The 18467-nt window shown below is 37.6% G+C and overlaps 1 protein-coding gene across 1 annotated transcript; it reads left to right on the top strand.

The window, feature by feature from the left end:
• The first annotated feature begins 8114 nt into the window (after positions 1–8114).
• Positions 8115–17991, top strand: LOC122649194 (GDSL esterase/lipase CPRD49-like). Its single transcript, XM_043842573.1, has 6 exons — positions 8115–8250; positions 11021–11098; positions 12249–12389; positions 12730–12812; positions 12907–13059; positions 17619–17991. The coding sequence occupies exons 1-6, from the start codon at positions 8140–8142 to the stop codon at positions 17830–17832; spliced, it is 780 nt and encodes a 259-aa protein (XP_043698508.1). The 5' UTR covers positions 8115–8139; the 3' UTR covers positions 17833–17991.
• The last annotated feature ends 476 nt before the right edge of the window (positions 17992–18467 follow it).

The following is an 18467-nucleotide window of genomic DNA, read 5'->3' on the forward strand; positions in this document are numbered from 1 at the left end:
CAACTCACCTTCCATGGCGTTGCACCTCCCCCCCCCTGGTGTGACCCTATTGATATCTCGCTTCTTTATGGTACTTTTTATAAACCCACAAGAAATAACGCGAGAGAAAGAAGAAGAGAGAGAGAGAGTCACATTTACACAGTGATTCTATTCTTAAGAGGCGACTGCCAATGGTGGAGAGGCTTCTCGGAAGAAATTAGATGGTGGTGGCGGTGGTATTCTATTCATTTTTCTCATTCCATGCGTTTCCTTTTTTCTTCTCCTCCTCCTTCTTTATCAACATCCCATAGAAATCGAGCATACGAAGTTGGAACATAGCTACATTAACAAAATAACTAAGTTTAGATTAAAGAATCAACTCTTTCAGAAAAACCCAGTTTGAGATAAATAAATCTCAGAACAGATTTCTTGGAAACACTTGATTATCCTGAGGAGATTCAATTAGTGCAAATGGAACATATGAAATCGATTCCTCTCCAATCATCAGGGGCGGCTTTAAAATCTTGGTCAAAGTATCTCTCAGCTCAACGAGAATCTTTGTGGGCATGCCATATCATAGGAGCATAAAGCGACGGAACATTTTCGTCACTCGGGTTTGCCAAAATTTTAAGTAGCTACAAGGATCTCTTCTTAAGCCCTTTCTCTTAGAACTTCCCTACAACAGAGTATATATCCATTAAGACTTGGTTTTAATTGACTTATAACAACAACCCATCAACCCAACAACGATACATGAGGACTGTATAAATTACAGAAGAATATAAAACAGTTGCTTTCAACCTCGACATCCTCCAAGCTTCACCACTTCAATCGACTTTCACCAAACCGCACACCCACCCCCTTGGGATTCAAATTAACCCAACGCATCATCCATCCACACCCTCACTGTGCATCACCCATCACCCATCTCTAAAAATCCTTTTCTGAAACAATGTAGAAGATGAGGTCGAGTACTCCCCAACCCCCAATTTTAACCAAATGCACATAGAATAAGGAAAGCTAGGGAATCCCATTTCGGGATTTCAAATATCCACCCTTGTTGGTCACCCCACCGACACATGGGTCCCACCTTAGCAACTCTCCCACCCCATGAGTCCCTCTAAACAAACGGGACCTTAGGGTTTTGGTCTCTGATACCAAGTTGAGAATCAGAGGTTTTGGTAATAAAGATACAACCTTAGTAAACTAGGAAAGTAAGGTAAAAATAAGGTGTTGACAACTAGGCTATGACTCAGTATCCCAATCTACACCAACTAGGACAGTTATCTCAACACCTGCCTACCTCCCCAAACTCACTCTCTCTCTCTCTAAGTAGACCAAGACAAGTCTATTTAAGGCGACCATCTTCCTGGTCTTGATTATCTGTTATCACTTATAACTTATCACTTATCATCATCCATTTGGCAAGGTTCAACTTTGAACGTTTAGCTCTTTGTTGAGAATTGGAGGTTTAGGTAATAAAGTTACAACCTTAATAAACTAGGAAAGTAAGGTAAAAATAAGGTATTGACAACTAGGCTATGACTCAGCACCCCTATCTACAACCACTAGGACAGTTATCTCAGCACCTACCTACCACCCCAAACACTCTCTCTCTCTCTCTCTCTCTCTAAGTAGACCAAGACAAGTCTATTAAGGTGACCACCTTCTTCTTGGTGTTGGTTATCTGTTATCACTTATCACTGATCACTGATCACTGATCACTGATCACTTACCACTTATCACCATCCATATGGCAGGGTTCAACTCTGAATGTATATATAGCTCTTTGTTGAGAATCAGAGGTTTAGGTAATAAAGTTAAAACCTTAATAAACTAGGAAAGTAAGGTAAAAATAAGGTATTGACAACTAGGCTATGACTCAACATCTCTATTTACAACCATTAGGACAGTTATCTCAGCACCTACCTACCACCCCAAACACTCTCTCTCTCTCTCTCTCTCTAAGTACACCAAGACAAGTCTATTTAAGGCGACCACCTTCTTGGTGTTGGTTATTTGTTATCACTTATCACTTACCACTTATCACCATCCATATGGCAGGGTTCAACTCTAAACATATAGCTCTTTGTTGAGAATCAGAGGTTTAGGTAATAAAGTTACAACCTTAATAAACTAGGAAAGTAAGGTGAAAATAAGGTATTGACAACTAGACTATGACTCAACATCCCTACTTACAACCACTAAGACAGTTATCTCAACACCTACCTACCACCCCAAACACACATTCTCTCTCTCTCTCTCTAAGTTGACCAAAACAAGTCTATTTAAGGCGACCATCTTATAGGTGTTGGTTATCTGTTATCACTTATCACCATCCATATGGCAGGGTTCAACTCTGAACGTTTTGCTCTTTTCTTAGTGCTTGTCCTCACAATGCTGCTTGCACTTCACCTTGATAGCAGCAATGCAACCAGTATTGTAGGGAATAACCCTTGGGATTCAAGGAAGATTGGTACTAAGGGAGATGGTAAAATACCTATTAGTCAGTGCGCCCAACGAAAGTTCTGTGGGAATAATTGTTGGTGTTGTCAGACAACTCCATCTAATGAATGTTACAAGGAACAGAACGAGTGCTTGCAGAAGTGCCCACCATTTCCTCCTCACTCTACAACTACAAGAAACCCATCTGGCGAGTCACCACCATAGTTGATAGCAATGATATATAATAAAGGTTACACTCATGATCTTTAGCTTTACTTTAGCATTTCTCTGTAACCAAGACTATATCACTCAATAAAATTAAGATCATTGATAATGTTTTATGTCTTAGAAGAGCCTGTTATGGGTTTTTTTTTTCCCCGTAATTCCACATTATTTATGTTAATTGGACAATGGTGATAGAGGTGTAGATCCTCGAAGGGAGCAGGTAGTTCATAGTTGACACCACTGTTAGCAAAAACGCGTTTAAAACGAAGTCTTCGTTTTAAACACATTCCCGTTTTTTACCGTTTGAAACACGTTTTGACGTATGTTACCCAAACATACAGTAAAAAATGACAAATGGCAAGCATTCGCGATCTAAACGAGTTTAAAACACATTCCTGTTTTTTTGTCCTTTTTTAAGACCTTGGACTTAACTGACCATATCTTTCTCTCCCGAACTCTAATCAGCCTGATTCTTTCACTGAAGTAAAGATGATTCGAAGGGCTACATTTTTCATGATATTACCTTCAACTCAAGGTCAATGCATGGATATTGAAAATAGAAGCATATATTTCAAATAAAAATTCCTCAATTTATATGAGAATAGTGTCGCTTTTTTGGTTCCCTTTTTTTGAAATATAAATGTTTAAAACCCATACCGTCTGTTTTCCGTTTTTTATTGTTCTCTATTTTTTTTATTGTTTTATTTGACCGTCCATTTATAATTTTTTACCGTTTAAAACCCGCATCGTAGGACTGTTTTTTTGTCGTTCCCGTTTTTGCTAATTATGGTTGACACTCCCTCACTTGAATAGCATTATCACACTAAAAAAAACACTAGGAATATAATCAGAACCACAAGAGTCAACATACATAGGAGAGGTGTGAAAAAAGTGGAGCGTTAAACTCATCCATATGACCGAAAATAGAAATATTCCAACCTCTAAGGATCCGACTTAAAGTATCCAACTTAACCATGAAGTTACAATCACCAATAACCAATTCTTTAAAAGAAACAAGTCTAGTAGTAGTATGAATAACCATAAAATTATGGTCACCAACCAATAAAAGTTTATCAAGAAAAGCAAAAGGCCAATCTTGTAACCATGACTGAGAAACAAAGCATCTGTCAAGACATTCCTTAATCAAATTAAGGGGTATCCATTTATTTGACCAAGTAAAAGGTGACCCTGAAATTTAATTTCTTCCAAATTAAAATAACATTCCACAAGTCTTGGGATGTAAAGGACCCTCAAATTAAAGGACTTGGACTTGAACCAGTTCGTAAAAATCACCAATAATAAGTAAGGGACAACTAATGGAACTAATATAAGAAAACAAAGAAGCCCAACAATCAAATTAAGGGGCATCTGTTTATTTTAGTATTTCTTTTTCTCATTAAAAAAACATGTTATTATCATGCAAAAATGCTTCTCGAGGGCTAAGCATGAAACACTCCGGACCCTGATGCCGAAATATTATCAACCACAGTTTTAGCTATTAGAATTTCTAGTCAAATGATTGCGACCATGATGAGGCAGGCTGGTTCCATGACTCATGCCTACATTTTTTGCCGCGCAATAATTTATATCATACCAAGTGAACCAAAATAAAGTTCAATAATTATAATTAAGGTAATCAAAGGTCTAAGTCAATGATCATAATTGACGTAAACCAAATAGGAATTAGTCCAAAGTAGGTATTATCAAAAAAAATGTCCAAAATAGGTTTCTTTGGTTGGAACTACACTAATTAAATAGAACCACAGTATCATCAGATGTCATAAAATGGCAGTTTAGCCTTTGATAGCTCTTGCATATCACAGAGTCAGTCATTGCTCGTAAAAGTGGGACCTGGCTCTCCTCCAATCGGGGGTTCACCTATGAAATGATCCAAACACCCCTTGTTTTGCTGGGCTGGATCCTCTAGCTCTCGCCATGACTGGAGGAGAGCCGAATTGATAAAAGTACGTGGCACTTTTTCTTTTCTGAAGTTTACATAAAAGTGGAATTTAAGTTCAACTCAGGTGGGTTGTTTTGGATTGGTTGGCAAGCGATGGTCCCAACTCCTATACATAAATATATATACCTTATTACCAACTACCAATAGCAACCTTCTCTTATAAGAATGTGATTCATCAAACACAAACTTGGTTAATTAAGTACATACATTAAGAAATTCATTAGGTACATGATGTTACAACAACAAAAAAAAAGTTTGTGATTCATTTCTCTTATAAAGAGTCAACGGAATAAAAATGGATTTCTTTGTTGATCATCTAGTGCTAATTTGTGATGGCTGCATTGATAGTGCTATTGGTCATGCTGGTTGGGTTGTCTGCTTCACTGATTCAAAATTTTGTTTTGTGTCTATGAGTTGTGGCTACGCAAGAGATGAGTTGACACAAAAAACAAGACCCATTCTACAAGCGTTGCAATTGTCGTTAGTAAAGGGATTCCAGAAAATAAGTATTTGGGTGGATAATGCCGAGGTTGTGAAGTGGATTTTGCTGGGAATGGAGGCTGGGTGGCCTTGGGATCTATTCCAAGTCTTACTATCTATATAATTTTTAACCCACAAGATGATTGTTGATGTAATCAGTAAAGATCCTAGTGCGGTTTATGTAGCTTGTGAAATTGCTTATAAAACTATTAAAACTAGGACTTTTACTATAGCGGATGCAAATGTTCATGAATTTATATGAGTTATATTATTATCATGTGTTCTTTGTGGGATGAGTTGGTTGCGGTAATCATATTAGAATTGATATTGGGACTATTTTTTTATATTTTTTTTTGTGGGTAGATTGGGACTAAATTTTTTACACTTTATATATACACTCCCTTCCTTTGCCACTGTCATAACTTTAGTCCCACATCTACTTGCAACTAAAGATTAAAAGAGACGGAAGTCTAAAAATAAGGATTCTTGGTTGTTTCAGTTATTTTTTGGTTGGAAAGCAGTGGTTTAATCATACAAAATTGAATACATTATAGATCGATTGGTATGATTCCCATTAATAACATTGCATATTGCGTATTTAGTATGAGACCGATTATAGATCAATAAGGCAATAACTGACCAACCAATTATAAGTATGTCAATGTCCAGCGCTTATGACGACCGATTAGTTGAACGGTATGGTCATGGTCATGGGGACCGAATAGTTGACACTCCTATTTAAAGATATCAATTTTAATCCCCAATGTCACAATCTCCCTAAATCTTGGTATGAGATCACATCTCATATCAAGAGTTCAATCCAATGTAGATGATTTCAAGATCACACAAAGAGTTTATTTTATTATTATTTTAGAAGAGGGCTGAAGGGAAAGGGGTTCTCCACCCAGTCGACATGCGCCAGTGTTGGCCAATAATTGCACAAGAGAGTATACACAAGGGCGAGAGTTTTAGCATTCATGTGGGCGGGGCGGATATTTTGTCTCTTTTTGTGTTTGGGTGTAGACTTCACGTTGCTAGGCAAGATTCTTTTTTTCTAAAATAAAATAGGAAGAAAGAATGCCATCCGGTCGTGCAGCACGGCGTGTGCTTGTGTCCAAACAAAGTCACTTGTGAAATGACTTATACATCCCTAGTCCATTTCACCTTTCCAAGGGGTATACTGGTCATTTTGCACACCATTGTATCTGGCGTAGGTACACGTTGCGCTGCGTGACCGGGTGGTGTTCCTTTTCCCAATAAAATTAGGAGAAAAGTTCTATGGGAGAGTACAGAAGCCATGCCCAAATACAATGAGGAGTGAAATGACTACCCTACCCCATGAAAAGCGAAAATCCCACCCCCAGATGCCACAACGTGCTCTCATTGGTTGTTGCGCTCCCCCAAAAAACGCTCCCCATAAAATAAAGGAAAATTTTCATCGACACCCCCTCTGTTGGACCGTGGAATTAATGCTACCCCACTAAGGGCCAATATATCAATTTGGGCCAAAAAAACAAACGGGGTTAACTGTGTGTAATAAAAATGATTAAACTACCCTCTACACTAAAATATTAAAAAACAAATGATAAAATAGAAAAGCGGTTGGGGTTTTCAAGGGTGTCTTTTGGACCATTGGATCTAAACACATAAATCTTAAGTGTTGATTTGGAATAAAACATAAATTTGGGAATCCACTCTTCCTCTCGAAATCTCATTCCCTCCCTGACCTGCATTTCGCTCCGGCAGCTTTCGTCCCCGACTCCATTCCCCCGTCGTATTTAGTATTTACCCTCCAATAAATCAGTAGCCATTTGTTTGTCTGAATATAAATAAAAAAATTCTACGAAGGCAGTCATGGCTGCCATTAAGGGACAGGGAGACTGGCAATGGTGGTCGCCGGGGTGAGGTCGTCCTCCCTCCTGTGACCTGTGATCGCTTTAATAAAAAAACAAAACCTGCAGAGGCAGCCAAGGCTGCCATTAACGGACAGCAGGGTGATTAGTTAAAGGCCAGCGACAGAGATGGTCGCCGGAGTGAAGTTACTCTCTCTGCGGTAACCTATAACTGTTTAGATTTAAAAATAAAATAAAATTCTGGGCAGCCGGGCTGCCATAACCGTGATGCTCTCATGGGCCAGCCCCAGCCGGGCTTCCCCTTTACCAGTGTTGTTGCGGTCGCCGGCCTCTCCGGTAACCTGCAGATTCAAAAAAAAAAAAAAATTCTGCAAGTCACAGGGTGGGTGAGATAACCGAATGAGGAAGAATGGGTATTTTTTTGGATTGTTTTTCTGGCAAATGGACACCCACCGAAGTTTCATTGTTTTTTGCCGTGGTTTTTGAAAACCGGAGCACCGTCGAGTGAAGCCGCAGTTGGCGGCGATTTAACTCCAAAGCATCCAGGCACAAGTGTTGATTCCCATTTTTCCGTTTCTTCCATGTTAATTCAAACCCTAAACGATTTTAAGATGAACGTTGAAAAAAAAAATAGAGAAATCAGAAGAGAGCAGGGGGTTTCAAAACCCTTCTTCTTAGTTCGATTCGATTTCTTCTTCCTACGATCAAAGGCGAGCATGAGTCCTTGGGAAGATCCATTTGAATATTTTTTTTCCTAAATCTGAATCCATTTGCAGGTTTGGGAAGATGAGTTGCAGGTTTTGGGGAAGATAGAGGGCATTTTGGTCAGATGATTTGGTTCAGTTGTTTTAAGAGGAGGGGCAAAATAGTCTTTTAAAAAATCTAATCTGCTGACATCACTAATTAACAGTTAAAGAACTTTTTCCGTTAATTTTTTGGTTCACATTGACATATTGGTCCTTAGTGGGTTGGCATTAATTCCACGGTCCAATGAAAATTTCCCTAAAATAAAAAGATACAACCAGTGTAACGTGATCAGTGATCACACGATGGTACGTATAGTATACATGTACACACACACATCAAGCAAATATCGTACGTGAAGAGTAATGTACGGAGAGAGGATCCGGACCCTATAAAATGGCCCAACTCTCACTGGAATACCTGAAAAGCACCGAGAGTCATAAGAGAGACAGAATGGTAGGACCGCAACGACCACTTTTCGTGCTGTTTGGGTCTTCCATCGTTCAGTTGAGCTACAGTGATGATGGCTGGGGCGCTACGCTTGCTGACATCTATTCTCGTAAAGTATACACACACTCTCTCTCTCTCTCCCACCCAGAATAAAAGAAAATGCTCCCTCCCTCTCTCTCTCTCTCTCAATCTTCAAAGCTGATGATCGACGGGATCTATGGCACCGCTATTTTGTTGCTTCATTTCTGTTTTTCTATGTCGAAATCATGATGTAAAAGACCAGGGGAGACACAGTTCACATCTTTTTTCGTTGTTGTGTTAAGCTATTATCTTTGAATGGTTCTCTTTTTAAAGCTAAGAATTTTTTGGATTTTTTTTTAATGGTTGATCGCTTATGACATTTGAGAACTCTTTGCTTTGGTTTGTAGTGGGTGGGTTCCACAGTCCGCACTACTTCCCACAATACATGGCCTTCTTAGAAAATTGCCAACTCTTTTGAAATTTGAAGTGCGCACCACAACCCCCTCCCCCCTCCTCCCAAAAAAAAATCTTCTGGGCGGGGAGGGAGGGTGATTCTTGGAATGAGGTAGTCAAGGCTCTCAGTTGAATCATGATAAGGTTAGGAGGATAAATTTTGAATGAAATATGGGTTTTCTGTTAACTGTTGTGATGTTTACTTACTAAAATTTCAGGAGGAAGAATGCTGTTCTGTTCACCGAGCGCCTGATTGAGTCTAGTCATGTTGGGTTGTTCATATTAGTAACATGTTGAAAACCCATCATTTTGATAGTGAACTTGTGTAGATTAATTGATTGACAGTAGTTTGTCTCTTTTTGCCATCATGTTGATATCCTCTGATGTTTTCAACTTTGATTGTTTGAATAGAAAACCCATATCCAGCAGGAGCTTTCCTACCACCATTGGACCTTACACTAATATATTGACGGTATTCTAACCCATGTTAGGTTAAAGGTAGAGGTTTTTTGACGTGTTCTGTTTGGGTTTTCTTTTGAGTGGAGGATGTTTAGAGATGTAAGATAGGGATTTCTCTCTAGAAGGTTTCTATGCTTGTTTTGTTCTCTGGCGGTTTGCATGATAGTAAACACAAATTAGGTATAAAACAGCATCAATCCCCTAATACAGAATTCAACTCCTCTCCAAAGGCATAGATGTCTGGGAATGATGTTGAACACTGATTTAGGCTAAGCTAAACCCCTTTCAATGTTTCAGATTGAAGGAAAGCCAAGCACTCATGCTGTGCTGTTAATCTGGCTTCTAATCTTAAGAAGGGTCATCTTGACTCTCCCAGCATATGCTGGAGACATGTTTGCACGTAGCATTTGATTTGAACATCTTATTATCTTTGGTATCAAAATAAGCTTGCTTTGCTGTCTCTTTTTGCACTGTTCTTGTTCTTGGAGGTGGCCTGAAATGAGCACTTATTTGCTATATAGTGGGGTATTTGGTTGACGCTTCAAAATCTCATTGAGTTGAACAATTAACATCAGATTCAAATCCTCCTGAAGATGTTGGGTCTTAGACACCTTGAAATCAAAGCAGTGTCTATTTTGTTGAGTTTTCTTTTTAGTTTTGTGGAAGATGGGTGCAATTGGCTGCCTGTAATTATCTGATCCCTCCTTAGTGTTGATCACGTTACTGATTCCATTGCAACTTATTTGTCTATTCGTTTCGTCTATATCTTTGACTCTTCTGATTTTGTATTTTGTTTATCTCTTTTACCTTTACTGAATTTTCAGCGTTCTTCATGTTTACACCCATTCCTTACTTAACTTATTGCCATAGAATCTCTATTAGTCAACTCAACCAAGTCTTGCCTCAGGATATTTAGGTTCAGCTACTCAAATCCTATCCCTTGATTCCAATCTATATAGCACCATATCTTCTATTAGAGCATAGGCCATCAGGCCTTCTCACATTATCTTGACCAACAATCTTTCTAGTCTTCCCTCTGTCCTTTTAGAGCCTTCAACTTGCATTCTATTGCTCTCATTGACTCAGTTTTTAGTTTTTGATATCAAACCATCTCAGTTTACTCTCTCAGATTGTTACCTAGTTGATGCTACTAGGCTACAGCAAAATGCATTTTTTTCTAATTTTATCCTTTCTGGTCTTGCAACTCATCGGCCTCTAAATCATCATTTCAGCGTGACTCATTCTTTGGACTTGTTTATTGATATTCTGTTCTAAAAATTATTACTAATTTGCTGTCTTTCTTAGATCATTCACTTAATTTTCATCATTTCTTACATTATCCTCAAACTCATGCCTTCTCCCCACCATTTTTTCCCACCAGTCAACATTCCTTCCTCATTGTAAATTTGCGTACCTTACTCAAATTAAACCCTTTTTACAGTTTCTATTATTTCACTTCTCTATGGATCCTAATAGGACAAGTTGTCTCATAACATACCACATATAAGCTCTAATGTCATATTATTCTTCATACAAATATCCTTATATTTTCATAATCCTATCTGTTACATTGACTTGTTAAAACTTCATCTATAATTTCCTTCTGCAAACTATTGTTTGTAGCATATTTTCATTTCCAACCCTCAGTTAGCTCACAACCAAAGAACAGCAAAGTGTGAACTGGTCAAGAGAATTACGTGGGAAAATACTTAAATGGAATGCATATAAGATGAAGAATGAATTAAGTAGCGCTGTGGTGTCAATTTGAACCTGTTCCTTTAGCAATGCTTAAAATTTAATTCCATGTAAGTGGGAAGAACATATCACATCAACGATTGACAGAATACTACCTTCATCATTGAAGCATAATAAACACAAGCACCTACTTCTTCTTTCCTACAATTGTATTTACGTTTAAAAGTGACGTGCTTTTACTTGTGCTGTGGTATAGGCAGACATATTGTTGCGAGGATATAGTGGTTGGAATTCGAGGCGTGCTCTCCAAGTTGTCAATCAAGTGTTTCCAAAGGTGTGTATGTATGTATAGTATGTCTTCTATGTATTTTATTATTTGGAGCAAACATTCATCTCTATCTCAAAGTTCACCAATGATGATGTATTGGGAATGTTTTGCTGCTAATACGATCATTTGAGAGTAATCTGGAAATAGACTTATTCTGAACAAATTAGCCCACCGATTTCTTTTAGTGGACTTATTTTACATATGAGATAGGCTTTACATGCACTTCATGTCAGTTGAAATGATTCAAAATGAGTTAAACATAGAACTTGGAGTATGTTTGCTAATATACTTACAACCAAACTTGTAATTTAAATCAACCCATGTTACTGATTATCATCAGCTATGGTGGTTGATGAGGAATGATAAGGTTTGTCTGCCTCAATAGCCTGCCATGAGTTGTATGCAAAGTGAAAATGGGTGTGATTGATGACAAAAAGATGTTGTAGCCCATTGAGTCTTCAGGAAGCTCCAACCACTTTGCTTCTATGGCAACCATTACTGTCAACCGGCTGGAGGCTGATTGCTGGTGGAAAATCTGGAATCTCAAACATGCTGAACATGCTAGGGTTTCACCCTCAAATCTCGAAGATCAACACTTTATAAATAGAAGATAGGATATAGGAAATACCCTTATTTGGTGGCAGTGCATTTGATTCTTATATTTACTATTTCTAATATGTATTTTGAGAATTTATATATATATATACATATAAACGTCTGAACCTATTTCGGATATCAACTGTTTTTTACATTTCCATTTTTTTAAAATGAAGATCATACCAAACAACCCATTTTGGAATTAAAAGCCATTATGGTTCAAAAAATAAAAAATGAAAAAGCAATAGCAAACGTTTCCTAAGTAGGCTTATCACCAGTTCAACATGCATGCTATAGTTTGATAATCCTCTCCTACACAAAAGTAAGAAGTATTGGATACACTCTTTAATTAACAAAATCTGTCTGAAGTTACTGAGGACTGATATCAATCTCTGAAATTTGGTAATAATCTTTTGTCTTATCCTATTTATATGGTGGTGCAAAATAAAACCAGTTTCTTTCACTTGACTTGATTCTGCAGCATATGGACCTGGCATTCTGACTCAGGCTTTCAGGTAGTTTTTTTTTACTAATTGCTTTGTTGTTGTCTTTGTTGTAGGATGCTTCTGTACAGCCTTCATTGGTGATAGTTTACTTTGGGGGAAATGATTCAGTGGGCCCTCACTCATCTGGCTTGGGACCGCATGTACCACTTCCAGAATATATTGAAAACATGAGAAAGATTGCAATTCATCTTAAGGTATGTTTTTTGCATTATAGCAATGTAGCCTGGTCGCACCTTTTCAAGTCTGATGGACTCACAAGGCAGTGTTATGGAAAGTCCATTAGGGGCTTAGTGACAGGGAGATTCTAGTATTATTCTCATAAAGAATTAACGTGTTTGGTAATTTTCTTATTAAATGTCTGGTCTTCTTCTCCACGCCACTTCTTTTTCTTCACCTGGATACCCAAGGATGCTTGTAACCATTTATTCTGATTTTGTCTGCACTAGTTCTGTTTCTGGACAGTCCTTAAGTTTGATCTAGAATAGAGCTTTTCTCCTTCCTGAATAAGGTTTTTATTTCCTTTCTGATAACCAGAGCCTCTCAGAGAAAACACGCATTATTTTTCTTAGTTGTCCTCCTGTCAATGAGGAGATGATCCATGAAAGCAATTCAAGGTATATTGATTCCCATTTTGCATTTCTTGTTTCATAGTCTTTCAAGAGCATTAATTTAAGTCCTTCCCTTTTCTGTTTGATCTGAAACCAGGTACAGTGGTGGTATATTTTGCCATCTAGATCGGACTAATGAAGCCTGCCAAAGATACTCAGAAGCTTGTTTAGAGCTTTGTAGGGAGATTGATGTGAAGGCTATTGATCTATGGTCTGCAATTCAAAAAAGGGATGATTGGATGACTACTTCCTTTACGTAAGTTTCTTGTCTTTATTTATACTAGAGCCTATATTCTATCTAACCAGTGGGTGGTTCATGTTTTATGAGCACCTACACATTGAAGATGATCTACTATCATATCATAATCAAGGTTAAATACATAGAAGATGGGAGTCCATCACCAAATCCTTCTTATGTGGTCTTACATTGCCAAAAATAGACTTTGATTTTGTACCATGTGCCTTGGTTAGATTTATCTGATGGGAGGTCTAGGCTGAATCCTGTGGTGAGTATAACCCACCAAAACATATACCTCTAAGCTACTCAGCTACTAAACCATTCATAAACCTTATGTTTACCTTAGATTTCCTATTGAACCTCTATTTTCAAAGCAATCATAATTGGAAAGCTTGTGCCATTGTGATAGAGTTCATTCTCTTTGTTGTTTCAAACCATTTATTGGTAGTCTATCCCTCATCTCCTGTTTCCTACTCTGCACATTGTTTTAAATAGGTTTTTCTTCTAATTCTTGATGCAGTTCAAAAATAAACAAAAAATAAGGAACCAGGTATAAGATAACAAGGGTAAGAGAGGACCACTTAACTCTGGGGTCTCTTGGGGAATCACTCACATTAGTGTGGGACTCGCTCACTACTAAAGGTTACATTGGAATCAAACTCTTCTTCTTTCAAACCAAAAGATATATATATATATATATATGCATTATAGGGAAAGAAAAGAAGAGTCGTTGAAATAGAGCTATTTGGAGGAGAGAAAGTGGAGTCGTGACTCGTGAGTAATAAATGCTCATGACATCATGTTGGCACCATCATTCTCCCCTGCTTGAAATAACTCATCCTCAAGTTTGAAGAGGTTATCTTCGTCCAAATGTCATGATCAAGCATCTTCAACTAATCCTTTACCTCTCAGCATTGTGCTCAAGAATCAGAACTTGCTTACACTGAGAAACAGAATTTGCTTTGATACCAAGTTGATGCAGCTCAAAAATAAACGAGAAATTACAGAGTAGTTCTCCAAAAATAAGGAACCAAGTACATGATAACAAGGGTCATAAAGGACCACTTAACTCAAGAGTCTCTTAGGGACTCATTCACCCAGGTGTGGGACTCATTGGAATCAAACTCTTCATCTTTCATATATAGGGAAAGGGAAAAAGATCCGTTGTAAAATAACCATTGCTCATGACTCCACTTTTCTCTCCCTCTCCAATGGCTATTTCCCAAGGGCTCTTCTAATGGCTCTATTCCAGGATATATATATTTTTATATGTGTGTGTGTGTGTGTGCGTGTGTGTATCTTTTGTCTTGTAAGATGAAGAGTTTGTTTCCAATGTAAAATCTTGTGGTGAGAGAATCCCACACTCTTGGGTGAGTGATTACCATTTGAGTTTGAGGTCCTCTTGTGGTGAGAGTCCCCAAGCAACCCCAAAGTTAAGTGGTCCTCTCTAACCCTCGAGTTAAGTGGTCTTCTTTGTCCGAGACTATGTCTTGGCTTCTATTGGGTCAGCGTCGAGGGAGAGTACACCAACTAGAAAGAATATCCTTAGAGGATGGCAGATGTTAGTATACTAAAAAGAATGCCCTTTTGAGCACCTTTATTACATACCTATACCCAGAAGAGAGTAGAGCCTCGGCTCAGCAACGGCCTTAGACAACCAAGCAACTCCATAGTGCCAAAAGGCACCCTTTGTGTTTTTGGAGAGCCGTTGTGCCCTTGTAATCTTGTGCTTGGTTCTTTGTTTTTGCAATGAAACTCTTCTTTATTTTCTAGTTCATTTTTGAGGTGCATCTATTCTTCCCCAGATGTATGCATTAGGACTTCTATTATTATATTCTGTAATGTCTATCTTTTCTACAGTGAAGACTCTTGAGCTTTCTCGTAAGTAGTTGGTTACGGATGTTCAATTCATAGAGTAAACAGATTTCTGTCGGTAGCTGCATAAAAAATTTGTCAATTAACATTCAAGTACACCATCACAGCAGCATTTTACTGAGAACAAAGTGGTTTGTGGATTAATGCTAAAACTAAGACGGGCAGTTTCATATTGTTGGTTTTCTTTCTATGGAGGCTCTTCAGTATTAGTTGTGAAAAGATGTGGCGAGTGTAGTTTTCAGTATAGCCAACTACTTGCAAACAAGGAGACATTAACAAAAAATTCAGTTCTGGATTGTTTTGCATAGACATTTCTATTAGTTAACAATATTCATATTATCAAAGAAAACCAAGGGGTAGGAAGGTGGTGTCAACCAAGTCTTTGGGACCATAAAACCAATAGTTGTCAAGGCACTGCCTAGGCGTCAAGGCGGATTGTTGGGGGTCTAGGCAGTTGTCGCCTTAGTGGTATTGAGCGCCTTGGCCCTTATTTATGCCAAATATCATTTAATTAACTGAAAGACTTAAGATATTATTCATAAGTAAGCAAATACCCTCTTATTTGAATCTAATAAAAATAGTAAAAAAATCAAATTCCAAAAGAATAAAAAGTTGACCCCCCCCCTCAGTTCAAGAACAAAAACTAGATTAATATTTTCATTGAGAGCGAATTTGGCAGCATTCGCACACACCAAATAAGGTTTGACCGGAACATAACTCCTTCAATATAAATCAGATTTAAGCAATCTTGGATTTGTTGGAAAGCTGGTTTTGTGATCTACTTAAGACAAAAAATCTCATGTAAAATTAAAATCATTTGACTATTCAAACTTCTTAGAGAACAAGAACATTTCTCTAAATCGAGAGCAGTTTAATTACTTATAGATAACATCATATTTTCTAAGAACAATATAAACCAAATGTGAAACTAGGTATACCATGACAATGACCAATTCCAAGAACAGTATAAACCAACTGTATGTTTTGATTGTTTCAAACTTCCAATAGCTTGCTTCTTCAGTTCTGTTGTCTTCTAGTTCTATATTGATTTTTGATGACTTGATGTGGCTTGATATTAATTTTTGATGACTTGATGTGACTTAATGTTGATTTGTAATGTCTTGACGTGGCTTAATGTTGATTTTTTATGACTTGATGTGGCTTAATGTTGATTTGTAATGTCTTGACGTGGCTTAATGTTGATTTTTTATGACTTGATGTGGCTTAATGTTGGTCTTTGATGATATAAAGTATATATTATAACATACTAAATAATGTTAGAAAAAAAGGGTAATAAAAATAACACTTGGGCACCTAGGCGGGCGCCTTGTCGCCTAAGCGCTTAGGCACGCCTTGGGTCACCTTGCTGCCTTGACAACTATGATAAAACCATCTACTGTAAAGTGGATTTCTAGCCATGGATTTAAGCATCTGTCTCGGAAGGGTATATTGATCCAATCTATGAAGGATAAGCTGATCCAGCTGGCCAAATGAAATAAAGAAGAAGAAAATCAGAGTCATTGACCTAAAAATGGTGAAAATTTTAACATTGTATGTAAATGTTGGAAAAAAAAATATGGTACAGTACTTTACAAAGTTATAGACAGATATACAATTATACAATAACACCATATCACAGAAAAAATCTGCAAGCCATACATAATTGTGGTGGATCGATCCAAAACAGAATATATATAGTTTTCCCACTGGTGGTAACCGTGCTTGCAGGTAGGCCAAGCTCTAACTCTTCTATCTAGTTCCCTTTCGCTGAGATAACTTGGGCTTGTTTGAAGGTTTAGTCAGCCTGGAAAATTGACCAGTAGGAAAGACACCCACATATAGCATGCGAGTATAGGAATAACTCTCAATTTCAAGTGCTCTGTGGCAGGTTGTTTGGACCCTTAGTTTTCCCAGGAAAATAGTGAAAACAAGGTGGCAATGAGCTAGGAAGTTTCTACACTTGAATTGGATGAATTACAGAGTTGAAGACACTGATCAGTGTACTAGATAGACTTAGTCAAGATTAGTTGAGCTGGACTCACTAGTGAATGTGGGGTATATGGTGATAATTAAATATGATTTCACTCAATGACAACATGAGGCCCTTAAAGGATCGCTAATAATCTACTGCATTTGGAAGCACATTTACTTGGAAATCTAAAAAGATGGAATTGTGATGCTGGGATGTTGGGTTGAAATGGATGACATTTTAGTTGGTAAGTTAGCCCCATGGTTAGAAAATCATGATGTTGATTAAGGATGTAGGAGATATCCTAGCTGGGACCATTATGCCAAGTTCCAATGGAGTTTGAATCATGGAGATCATATGCTTATTTTTCCATACAAATATGTTATTGGAATCAGCTCTTCAGGAAATTGACCAATTTTGTTGTAATGATTCCATTCAAATTAAAAAGATCTCTTTTTAGTTTTTTAGTTTCTGTTTTTTTTTTTTTTTTTTTTTTTTTGGGGTTGGGGGGTGTTTGTGGTTGGATCAAGCCACATATGCTGGATGATTTGTCAGGTTACTAGTGCATTCTCTTTTTTTTTATAGGTTACTATTGCATTCTCTAGTCGAATGTTTTGGAACCTTCATTGCGAAGGTTTATTCATCGTAAAGATGTCACAAACACTACCTTAATTCAGATTAACGTTTCTTTGTGGTCTGAAAATATTTTCCATTTGCCTCGTGTCTTTTTCAGAGATGGTATTCATCTTTCTTCTGAAGGAAGCAAAATAGTGGTGGAAGAGATATTAAAGGTCCTCAAGGAAGCCGAATGGGAACCATGTTTACACTGGAAGTCTTTGCCAACTGAATTTTCTGAGGATTCCCCATGTGATCCCGTTGCATCCGATGGCAAGAATACTATAAACCTCTCAGAACTGACTTTTCATACGAAGATTCAATGGGATTAAATCCAGGAAAGATATTTGCTTTTGTCTACAGGATGGTGGTGATTGTGCAGAGTGAAAACGGAAGAAAGGAAAAAAAAAGTTGTAATGTTCTGTTCTACCATTTAAGGCATACATCAAGAGGAAGTGTACCTTGGATTAGGGGATTACATTTAAAATTTATACACAAATCAAATCCATCCATAGACAGAAAAAAGCAAACGATGGCTCCCTTAAGTTATTGATCTGTTTTATTACCTCCTTTCTCTAAGTAGTGCACATTTGTTGGGTGCACTATTTTGTGATGACTCAAATCTAAATTTATATTCAAGTTACATGTATCTGTGATGCTTAGTTTAATAAGAAATTGACAGCTAAGAATAAATCAGGTCAGGTTGTGTTGCTAACTGAACAAGTATGCAACTCCTCACAATTGAAACCTTGATTGCAAATTTGCAACTGCACCTGAAAATTCACCCCCACCAATTTCATAGTAATTTACAAGTCACCTGTTGTTCTAGATGAAGACGAAATACAAACCCAGTTATATTTACCACACCACATAAGCAGAAAAAATTGCTAATTCTACCCAACCTCCGTATTGGATGGGAAGATCCTTACTGCAATTATAGCTATTTTACAAGTACAATTATACATAC

Source organism: Telopea speciosissima, chromosome 1 (genome assembly GCF_018873765.1).
Source record: "Telopea speciosissima isolate NSW1024214 ecotype Mountain lineage chromosome 1, Tspe_v1, whole genome shotgun sequence".
Classification (NCBI taxonomy): Eukaryota; Viridiplantae; Streptophyta; class Magnoliopsida; order Proteales; family Proteaceae; genus Telopea; species Telopea speciosissima.

Bases quoted from the DNA above. Each gene is read 5' to 3' on its own strand.
- LOC122649194 (XM_043842573.1), top strand. From the start codon at position 8,140: ATGGTAGGACCGCAACGACCACTTTTCGTGCTGTTTGGGTCTTCCATC. The intron at 11,099-12,248 runs GTGTGTATGTAT...TCTTTGTTGTAG, and splicing joins TCAATCAAGTGTTTCCAAAG to GATGCTTCTGTACAGCCTTC. The intron at 12,390-12,729 runs GTATGTTTTTTG...TCTGATAACCAG, and splicing joins AGATTGCAATTCATCTTAAG to AGCCTCTCAGAGAAAACACG.